We start from the raw sequence: 11,691 nt of genomic DNA on the forward strand, positions 1-11,691 counted from the left end.
TGTTTTCTTCCAGGCTATCGTGTGTGACAGCACTCTTAGTGTGCATAGTGTAACTGCCTCTGTAAAAAGAACAAATGTTGCAGTGCATAGGGGCATGCAACACTTAGTTAAACTGGGCTGTAACATCCGGCTCTAAGTTGGTGTATAGCCATGGTTAATTGTTTTCATTTGGAGGTGGTGTGGTTTAACCTCAGTAGGCAGCTAAGCTCCACACAGCTGCTCGCTCACTCCCCCACATGAGACTGGGGAGAGAATCCAAGGGGAAAAGTAAGAAATCTCCTGAGTTAAAATAAAGGCAGTTTAATAGTACAGCAAAAGCTGCACACACAAAACAAAACAAGGAATTCATTCACCACTTCCCATCAGCAGGCAGGTGTTCAGCCATTTCCACTAAAGCAGGGCTTCATCACTCCCAGTGGTTACCTTGGAGAGCAAAATGCCATCACTACAAATGTCCTCCCTTCCTCTGTCTTTCTCCCAGCTTTTGTTGCAGAGCACAACCTCAGGTAGTATGGGAGATCCCTTGGGTCAGTTGGGGCCAGCTGTCCCAGGTGTGTTCCTTCCCAACTTCTTGTGTCTCCCAGCCCACTCTACCAGCTGGCTGGGCAGTGTGTGAAGCAAAAAAAAGCCTTGATTCTGTGTAAATGTGCTTCAGCAATAACTAAAATATCCCTATGTTAGTAACAGCATTTTGGCCACAGATACAAACTGTAGCACCACATGACCACTACGAAGGAAATTAACTCTATCCCAGCCAAAACCAGTACATGGAGCCTTTGTTTTCTTCTGTGTGAAATAAGGATCACATTGAAATGCTCATGGCTTCTGTAATTGAAAGCACTGCAAAGTGAAAGGATGGAGAACTGGGGGCTGTGCCTATAAATTAATCATCACCACTAATGTTTTTTTCATGCAATACCCTGGCTTGAATCCAAGTTGTTGTGCAGGGTTCAGGCTGCGAAGTGCAGAGGGTAACCTTGAAAGGGCTCTGAAGTGTCTTCTCAGTCATGTCTCGCTACAAAACTTTGCTGTTGAACAATAATTAGCTTCCAGAAAATCAAAAGGGTTTTGTTTCTTTGGTTTATTGCATACTTTGAGGCTTCTTTTTATTTTGATTTTGAAGCTTTATCCAGATAAATGTCTGAGGGTGAGGTTTTTTTTTTTAGAATTCTAGAGTGCTTAACAGATTGCACCACTTTTAAATGAAAACTATGTGTAAGAAGCATATAGGTGGCAGAGATAAGTACCAAAAGAGTTGGAAGTGTCAGAAATTAGTTTGCCTTTTGTATAATCCTAATCTAGTTTATTTGTGTTCATTACAGTTACTTTTCTAATAAGATCGTTTTACAATATTTTTTAACGGGGGCTTGTTGGGTTTTTTTCTCATGGGATATTCTGGTGTCCCAGTTAACAGTGGGATACACAGCAATCATTAATTCCATATTCAATATTTCTTCTCATGATTTGATGTGTAACAGAAGCAGAAAAAAAGTCCATCTGGCCCAGTCTTTCCTCCTGCCACAACCAGTACTTGGCTTCTATAGAAGGGTGTGTGTAATGTTCCTCTTTCAGAATATATTCCTAGTCACGTATTGCTCAAGGGTTCTGCAAATGCAAGATGTTCTTCTATGATTTGATGGATTTTTTCCTTCTACAAATTTTTCTTGTCCCTATTTCAACTTGTATAAACTTTCTCAGCATCAACTGTAGGTTGCAACACAAAGTTGTGCAGTTTATCGTGTTTTATGAAGAAGTATGTGTTTTGTGATTTTTTTTAAGGCTTTTTTTTGTTGTTGTTACAGATTTTCAGTTGGATTTGTTTGGTTTGGTTTGGGTTTTTTATGGACCTCTGTGTCTGCCTTTGACCTGTTGCTTTTCTAGTATATAGAGGCCTACATTCCTTATGGAGAAGCAATTTTGTATCTTTGATCATCTCTGTACTTTTAAAAATTTTCCAGTTTTACTAAGTCCTTTGGTATGGTCTAGACCAAAACTTTGTTCAGTGTATCTTACAGGGTTTAGTTTTCTTCTCAGATAATAGAGAGTTCAGGTGCTGCTTTTTTGGAAGTCTTTATCACAACCCTTTACTGAAGCCTACACTGAATTTCATCTGCAACTTTAATATCCAGTCACACAGACTCTTAAAGGCCTTCTCTAATTCTTCTGTTAGTTTTATTTTGCAGAGTGATTTTGTCACCTCACTGTTCCTTGTTCTATACTGAGAGTTCTTGGATAATTAAACTGCATGAGTTTTAGCCCAGATTCCTGTGGAACTGTTGACTGTTTCCTCCCTTATGTACTTATCTTCTAGCCAGTTATTTATGCATGAGGGACTTTCTCCCTTATCTTATACTTTTCTCCTTCAATAACTTTTGAAAGAGGATCTATTGAATGTTTTTAGTGATTCAAGCTGTGTTGATTCATTCACCAGTTTTTCATATTTATACAACTTTAAATTATATTCTTTGGAATAGTTTCTCCTCTAGAAAGATTTTAAAACAGGAGTAATCAGGCATACTTCAGTCCTCCAACATTCTTTTAAGCGAGAGGTTACAAACCACTTGAGCTGTTGAATTCTTGATCCTTTGGGACTTTTGACTGACGTCCTTTTAGTTCTTGTGAGTTGTGTGATTTTGTTCTATAATCTCTTTTTGCTCTGATGCTTCAACCCTTCATATCCTCTGATACATTCCCCCATTTTAAGTTTGTATTGCCAGAGTGAATAATTTGACAGGCTTTTGTCACATTTTAAATTTTGAAATGAATCCTTTTATTTTCTAGTAGAGTATGATATCCCAATATTTGAGAAATTTGGAAAGGGGGGGACTTATCCCAGAAGATACCATATTTCATATCATCAACAAGACTACAATGATGGTAAGTATGAACACTGCAACAGTTTTATTAATCTGTTTTTCTTGTCTGAAAATGTGAATAAAATTTTAAGATCTTAATGAAATGAAAATATTGAAGACATTGAAAGCTTAAATTCTTTCCCCAAACTCACTTGCTAAGATTCTAATGATTGATAGAACCTCTGAGTAGTTTTATCTCTGGTAAAGTTATGGATTACAGAATTCCTGACTCATATGCACAACCGTGGAAATGTTTGCTATTTTTGGCCACACACAAGTCATCCAGTATAAGCTTTTGACCTTTGTGACCCTTTTCTATCTAAAGGAGGTATGTTACTTTGTCACTTCTTGTTTTGCTTTACGAAATCCCAAGTACGGTGGAGTTCCTGTTAACAGTTTCTTAGATTAAAAGAGTAAATAAAATTTAAGAGCAGTGATTTAAACTGAGAATTAACAATTAGCTGGTAAAAAAAATTGTTGGATGTGAGGCAGCACCTTCTAATGTGTCTACAAAACTGGTTTGGAAGTAATGACATCGATATAAATTTAACATGTGTTAAATTTCTAAGGGAAGTAGAGAGAAGCAGCTGAAGGATTTTCATACTTCAGGGTGTGTCAAGTGCTAGTTGAGAAGTATTATGAAGAAATTTCTCCCAAGACCAGATGGCTTCATTTGCAGTGCGGAATGAGCACAACAATAAATGGAATTATGTTACAGGAATCACAGAAATATCAAACTGAAGCTCTGCAATGCAGCTTCAGTCCTGTCCCTTGCTCTAAGGCAAGATTTAAAGAGGCGAAGGTCTGTCACACTGACTTTTTAAGTAAACTCTAAATTGACTTCAGCAGAAGACATACTCACTCTCTTTATGTAACCAACTTCCAAGATAGCTTGTCTTATAACTTAACTTTCTTTGTCTCCCAAGACATTTTTCCTGCAAATGAAAGTAGTAACTAGTTACTCCATTTTAATGCAGTGAAGAATTGGTCATTGCCCTTATATAACACCTACAGCACACACATACCTGTTTTCTCTCCTTAGTTTTCTTCTCCTGCTTTAGCTGAGGCTTTTCTCATGGCTGCTTTTTGTATAACATAGGATATAAGCAGACCTTGGTATGTAGCAGTCACATTAATATATTGCAGAATGACCCTACTTTCTTGTCACCATTCTGGCTGCTCTTCAGTCTGTGATTACATTTCCTATATCCTTTTCTACATGACTTTAGGCCAACCAATTGCTTTACACTTCGTAAGTTTTTACATTAGATTTCTCTTTAAGTATTTATATTGTAGTTCCTTACTGAGTTTCATCTTACTGATTTTGGAATCATCTCCAACTTCCAATACCTCTGTGAATTTTGATTTCTATCTTTAAATGGATTTTCACCCACACTTAATATGATGTCATCTGCAATATTTCAGTGTGTTAAATTCTATCATATGTACATCATGAGTTAAAACAGTGTATGGAAATGGACTAAAGATAAACTGTTGGGGATGTCCACTTCAGTTATCTTCCCCTTAGTGATGAGAAATCACTAATAGCTGCTCTGAATCTGTCTTGGGTATAATCTATGTAGTAAAGTGGTCTGCAATACTTCATGAGTTGGCTTGTGAGAATGTCCCATTGAAATGGAAAAACTGGATTAGTGACAAACCAATTTTGACTGGTTTATCACCTTTCTTATCTTCTCAATGGTGAATAAAACTGCTTAATAACTTGTTTGCATATCTTTCTTGGAATTTAAATTGTCCAGACTAGTGTATAACTCTGAGTCTACTATTTCAAAGATTTTTTTTAATCTGCTTTCTTCAGTCCTCTGAGAACTCCTCCTCCAGTGTAATACCTAAAGAATCAGAGACTCCTTCAGTTAATGCTGAGTTCTGTAGAATGAAACTTAATAAAGAGATGCTATCCTAAAAATAGTTGTGTTATCTAAATAGATGAACATAAATTGTGTTAGTCATTTGGTTGTAATTAATATGTTGAAGATCAGTGCTCTGTATTTTTTATCTGATGCTGTAGCCGCCTCTGAATTTTGCAATGCTCGTGTTTTGGTTTTTTAAATACTTTTGTGGTCTTCCTGTTGATTCCATGTGTCAGTCTTTCTCTTCATTCAATTCTTAATAGTTTACAGAAGGAAGAGGCTACTTGGGCACCACATGATTGTAAATGTGTATCTTGTTCTCCTCAATATCAGAAATTTGGTATTTGCACATTAATAGAGCAATAAAAGCAGAGGCAGGGCATTTTCTTTTCTCCTCTTACAGGTCTCCAGGTTTTTGAAGCATGTTGATCATATTTCAGAACAGTTCCAGAATTTGGTTCCAATTTTCGTCTCTTAAGTTTTTGATTCTGTCTAGCCCTTATATACATCTGTGATGAATGTTTGTTTTCTTCTAGGTGGAAAATTAAACCAGTAAATTTCATGATGATTGCGTCCTATCCTCCGCTGTGGCAGATTCGAACGAGATGATGTAGAATTCATGAAGTATTTGCATGCACACTTTGCATTGCAGTATTTTTTTGTAGTGTAACGTTCATGTTCTGTGTATATCATTGAAGGTCGTAAAACTTTTCCAAGAGCCAGAAGGACTCAGGGGAACAACTTCCGATCACCAGTTAGTTTCAGTCCCACTGACCACTCGCTGAGCACCAGCAGTGGGAGCAGCGTCTTTACACCAGAATACGAAGATAACCGGATGAGGAGGAGGGGCAGTGACATAGACAATCCTACCTTGTCAGTCATGGACATCAGCCCACCCAGCCGCTGTAAGTTCTGGCATTTTGTGAACCTTGCTGTAAAACTCTTACTTTTCAAGTATATCATGTCAAAACCTACCATGTCATCCAAATACATGCCATTAAATAACATGGTTTATCTCTTTAATAGGCAAAGGTCAAGACTATGCTCATCAGTATTTTAATTGCTTACCCTGCCAGCTTTCATGTAGCCTTTCAGTTGGAATTTACATCTGTGATAACAAAACATCGTAAAAGTGATTTGTTAGACTCTTTAGGACCTGAGAAGGGTTTTGTAGGTTGCAGTTGCTATTTATTTTTGCAGATGTTTGTCATGTTTTCAGTTAAACTGTACATCTTTAGTGGTACTGCTTCATACTTGTGGTAGCATTTCAGGAGCAAATATACTTTGTGATGACTTCAGTAGCCCATACCTTGTAATTATGCCTTGATTTTTTTAAAAAGAAAGTTGTTTGTTTAACGTGCTTTTTCTGTTTTTCAGATTAGCTATTGCTAGTTGTTTTAAGTATGTCTAGTTCTACCACAAATTATTTTGTGAATAAATTTAAGTAGCTCATATTTTGCATTTTACAGGAAGTTTTACTGATCTTTGTAATTTATATGGTGAGGTTTAGGACACACAGTCTCTGTTGTTGAAAAAGTAGTCTTTTAAAAAATTATTTTCTGTGTATTCCAGTTTTTCTCGATCAGCTGAATAACAAGCTCATTTGAAAACCAAAACATACTTATATTTTCAGCACCACGAGCTCCAACTAACTGGAGACTTGGTAAACTGCTGGGTCAAGGTGCATTTGGCAGAGTATATCTGTGTTACGATGCTGATACTGGAAGAGAATTGGCTGTTAAACAAGTTCAGTTTGATCCCGATAGTCCGGAAACCAGCAAGGTAAGTGATACGAGAGAGAGACCTTGGAAAAGGCTTCTACTGAAGTGGGGTGTTCTTGACCAGACTCACATTCCTTTCCTTGAACAGGATGAACATGTTTTGAACATGTTTTAAACCATGTTATATTAGGAAATCATGTCCTTGTTAGGAATTCTGTTTTGTTAGTACTACAGATAATTAGTCTGCTTACCTGATTTTAATACTACATCACATTTTTTTAATTTTCAGACATATCCTTATGCTGTAAAGATGCATAATTTGATTTGGTGCAGTCTCGGTCTTTAAAATTAAACAATCTGTTATGAAGTGTGCTCTGAAGTACATAATTTTTATACTAACAGGAATTAGAAGAAGTTCCATTTATAAACAGAAAAGGCTGTACTAATTTAAGTGTTCCTGAAAACAAATTCCTGAAAACAAATTGGTTTTGCCTAAGAAGATAGTTTGAGATTCTTAACATATTTTTTCATCTTTTTGGGGGTATTTCTGTGTTTTGGGGTTTGGTTTGTTTTGTTTCTTTTAAATGTTGTGCATCAAGACTAGCTGCTGTTACGCACTATGTTTCTCTCAAAAGAGCACAAGTTTCCTTGTTAGTTCATTCTCTCTCTAAAATTGAGCTTGTCCATCTTTAAATACCAGATGCTGAAGGAGATAAACTATTTAAAGGTAGCACCAATCGTCTATTTCTTCTTTTCCCAAACCATACTTGCTGCTTTTTACAGGATGGGAAGAGAATTATTGCTTTCCCTACATTGTGACTGCGTTCTGCACTGTGGGGAGCAAGGCCGGGGAAACAATGGGTGTAAGCATGATTGCAGAATTGAGTGGCTGCCAGTTATAGTTGCTGCTATTAGTGATGTAGGATCAAGGAAAAAGTCAAGGATCATTTGTGCTGTAGATTCCTAGCGTAGTTGTTGTTGCTACTTCTTTAAAATGTGTAACAGAACAACTGATTATGTTTTGGAAATGTTAAATATAAAATATGGTAGATCTCTCCTGAAGCAACGGTTTTGTGATCTCACTTATCATGGCATTTTGTAGTAATATGTGCTTCTGTGTGTAAAAAAATTTGTTTTCTTTCTAGTGTCAGAAGTGTGAGGGTATCTGTAATAGGCTATGACAGATAAAAATTCAGGTTTTGATGAAAAACTTCTAGGTGAAATTTGGAATCTAGTCAAGTTTGAATTTGTGGGTTAGTATTTTTCCAGCATTTAACTGTACAGTCCATTTCAAAATATCTTACTTCCTTTTGCAAAATTTGTAGTATTTTGGATGGCTCCAGAGAAAGCAGTTGTTAGTGTTTTCCTTTGTTGTATTTCATTATTACAATATCAAGTGGTACTCAAAGGCATTTTTAAAGTATAGTATATCATACTGGAAAAGTTAAGATTTAATGCTAATTACTCCACCACAAAGATTAAAATGGAGAGGTTTTTCTGTATTTTGTTCATTGTTTTTTTACCCAGTTGGAGGCTTATGACATGTTGCATAATGATCACTGACCTCACGCATGTATTGATATGTGCTGTGCTCTGAAATAAACATAACTTCAAGAGAAGAGAAACAATGAAAAACCAGCAAAATAATCCCAAAGATAATGTATAGAACAGACATAGTTTTGCTTGTTTTTAATTACCTCAAATTAGCATTGATATTTTCTTGTTATAAAATGCAAAAACTTTACATCAGCTGCAGGAGTATTTTGTTACTTAGCTTGCATAACACTTCACTATGTACATACTGCTCTGCTTGAAAAAAATCAAATCCAAAATCTTAGTTTTACTACATCTAGCATGGTAAATCTTTCCTGTTCTGTCCTTTCAGGAAGTAAATGCACTTGAGTGTGAGATTCAGTTGCTGAAAAATCTGCTGCATGAAAGAATTGTTCAGTATTATGGCTTCTTGAGAGATCCGCCTGAAAGGACTCTCTCAATATTCATGGAGTACATGCCTGGGGTAAGCAAGAGCCATCGGTTGTGTGTAGTGTGATGAGCACCCAAGCATTCAGCTTTGCATAAGTGCACACAGATATTTAAAACTGTCCAAGTTAAAAACAGTCACCAAAGATGGGTACTAACAATTGCTTGCAGGCTCCTGTCTTCTGCATTTCTTGCTTGGGTTTTCAGAATTACAGTGCTTCGTACAAAAGCTCTTTTTGTGTTTGTTTTTGGCATAAGTCGGTGCCTGGCGATGTCTTTGAAAAGACAGTATTATCATTAGTAAACATGTAAATCTTTGTGAATTTTAATGTTTTGTTTTGCCATGCTTCAAGTATTTCAGGAAAACAAAAGGTAACCAAGATGGGAGTGGGAATAAGTGCATACAGAAAGTAATCTTAGTGCTTGCTTTTTGTGTGGCAACTAGTACATGCTGAACTGCTGCTCTTCTGCTTTGTTAGGAAATATTATAAGGTCAGAAAACTGTAGATTTTCATTTTCTCACCAAGTGGGGTCAGCAGAGCTAAATAAAATATGCTCGTATAAAAACAGAGGCTCTGTATTTCTGAATAGTTAGAGCAGTCTACTTACTATGAGACTCCACAGGGGAAAAGCAGTGTCTGAGCATTGTTTTCTTGGTGGTGGGTTTTTTGTTTGCTTCTTCATTTTTTGAGTTCTGGGCTTTGCTTTGGGGGATTTCTTGAGTTTTTCTGAGATTTGGAGGGCAATGTGACAGAAGTAATCTTAGCAGTTTGTAACTCTGTGTGGCAAAGCCAGGTTATACAAAAATAGTTGCAAAAACCCAAGAGGTTTTGATGAAATGTTATTTTAAGCTAAGACTTGCTTACCTCTTAATTTTTACCTAAAGCACCACCCTACAGCACGTGGTAGTTTTTTTGAGTATAAACTAACCCAAAGGGGGCCTGTGTTATGTCCATCCTGAGTATCACCACTTACCCATCAAAAAGTTCGAGGGTGGTGTTAGAGTGGTGCTGTTCTCTTTCTGTACATTGGACTAGAACTATTCAGCTGCTTGTGAGTTTTAAGGTTAAATCAAGACAGATTGTAATTGTAAATGTCTACGTTTCAGGTATAAATTTAATTGAATTTCAGTTGAATTCTAGAAGTTTTAGTGCTGTTTACTTCTGTGCCGTAGGGTTCAATCAAAGACCAATTGAAATCGTATGGAGCACTCACAGAGAATGTGACTCGTAAATACACACGGCAGATTTTGGAAGGAGTTCACTATTTGCACAGTAATATGATTGTCCATCGAGATATTAAAGGTAATGATAGTTCTGTGCACAATTCAGTGCTCTTTATTACTGATCCTTTTCCAGTCTTATGTGAAGCACTAAAATGCAATTAAGTTTGAAATACTGAAATACTGACTTAAAATCAGTGTGATTGCTTTCCATCTTTTAGTCTTGTCACTGCTGTAACCTGGGGAGAGAAAAATAATCAACTTTGGGATGTTCTAGCAGACTTCTGGCAATGTTTCTTTAGTCTCCGTCTGCAAAACAATCAGGACAAACTCCTTTGATTTTATTTTACTATTAATAGTTTTAAATATATTGGAGGATGATGTCATTAGAAATAGAATGTGCAGAGGGAGAGGGAAGCATCATGACTCGAAAGTTTATATTTAAGAGTTTCGTTTCATTAATTATATAGAAATTACCCAGCACTTCACTGGTACAAGAAGTGACTGGCAGAGGTGACTTGCCTGAGCAGACTTCTTCCATTTTACTGCTAGGAAGCCTGATGAGATGTTTGCTATTTGCAGATAGGTACAGGTGACATAATAAGTGTTGCATAAGCAAGGTGTGAATATGTAGGAAGATGGTGATGTGCACAATAGGTGTGTTGAACACAGTGCTGTTGTATTCCATAATATTTTTACCATTTTCCTGTTGGTTTGTATCAACAGTGCTTTGTTCCAGAGGAGGTTGAGATATCACAGTCAATTTGTACATCTTGGGCAGACAACTGTTTTGAATAAATGTGTAACACAAGCTGGGATTTTGCTTTAAAATAGTATGGAGACATTTTCAGTTGCATGGAAACTCCTTTCCCATTTTTTTAAATTTCCCATGTATGGCACATTCCTTATTTTGTCAGGAGGGCTTTCCAAAGGGACTGCCCCTTCCTAGAAAAGGCGTAGGATGCAAACCAGTGTGTACAATTCATTATTTTCTGAACTCCAGAATAGTGCAGTAGGCATGAGCAGAGAGAGTAAATTCTCTGGCTTGAAATCCTGGGTTGATGTTGAATTGTATCCCTGAATCCAAACTTCTGTTACTGTTTTCCACACCAAAACCTTGAGTCTGTCATGAAGGTAATGCTGTGTTCCCTTCCTTCCAGGAGCAAATATTCTGCGGGACTCAGCAGGCAATGTGAAGCTTGGTGACTTTGGTGCCAGCAAACGACTGCAGACTATCTGTCTCTCTGGTACAGGAATGAAGTCTGTCACAGGAACTCCCTACTGGATGAGCCCCGAAGTTATTAGTGGAGAAGGGTATGGCAGAAAAGCAGACATCTGGTATGTTAAAAAAACCCTTCTCTACTGAGAAGTGTCATTTCATTTTCAACAGAGAGTAGGTGTTTATTATCTGAAGCTGCAGTGTTTCATTCTGGGATTTAAGCTGAAGAAGGTGGCAAATGTGAGCACTGACAGTCATATTTGGAGAGTCTTAACACTGAAATTTAATTTTTCGTGTGGCAATTTCTCAGCCCATCAGTTTAGAGATCATAAGAGAATCCTTTGAACTGGCCTTGCATAAAGTTAGGATTACCAAACTGTTTTTTAGTTCTGGAGAGGTACTGGCTGAAAGCAATGTGTGAAGCTTTGAAACATCAGTTCAGTCAATGTCTTGTAATGAAACTTTAACTCTGAAATACCTTTGATGCAAGGCAGAAAATAAAATGCTAGTCCTCTAAAAGCTGAACACTTAAGAGTGAATTTGCCAGATTTAAAGGGAGTATCAAAAAATAATTTGCTTTGTTAGTAAATACTTAAGAACTAAGAGAGAAAGGTAATTTTCAAAAAGGAAGGTTAGTGCAATATTGTGTAATATGCCACAGTCTAATATGGCTCCAGCCCAGTGGACAGATGACTTTGGCAATGAGACTCCTTGCACTGCAGCTGATCTGTGAACATGCAGTAGTGGGCTGGCAGCAGCAGACAGGCAGGAGTAGTAACACTGTGTGTTTAAAAAGGAACTACATTATAGCCAACCAATGGCA

General features: G+C 37.0%; 1 protein-coding gene across 3 annotated transcripts in view; it reads left to right on the forward strand.

Moving 5' to 3' along the window:
• The window catches only part of MAP3K2 (mitogen-activated protein kinase kinase kinase 2), a 53,295-nt gene that overhangs the window by 33,725 nt on the left and 7,879 nt on the right, over nt 1–11,691 (forward strand). For 2 of the 3 annotated variants that reach the window (XM_032115378.1, XM_032115380.1), the window contains exons 11-16: nt 2,782–2,877; nt 5,425–5,631; nt 6,360–6,508; nt 8,333–8,464; nt 9,602–9,731; nt 10,810–10,987. In XM_032115378.1, the coding sequence (XP_031971269.1) occupies nt 2,782–2,877; nt 5,425–5,631; nt 6,360–6,508; nt 8,333–8,464; nt 9,602–9,731; nt 10,810–10,987 (892 nt within the window). The remainder of the gene's footprint in view (nt 1–2,781; nt 2,878–5,424; nt 5,632–6,359; nt 6,509–8,332; nt 8,465–9,601; nt 9,732–10,809; nt 10,988–11,691) is intronic. The other variant, XM_032115381.1, reaches the window with a different exon arrangement.

Source organism: Corvus moneduloides, chromosome 7 (assembly GCF_009650955.1).
Source record: "Corvus moneduloides isolate bCorMon1 chromosome 7, bCorMon1.pri, whole genome shotgun sequence".
Classification (NCBI taxonomy): domain Eukaryota; kingdom Metazoa; phylum Chordata; class Aves; order Passeriformes; family Corvidae; genus Corvus; species Corvus moneduloides.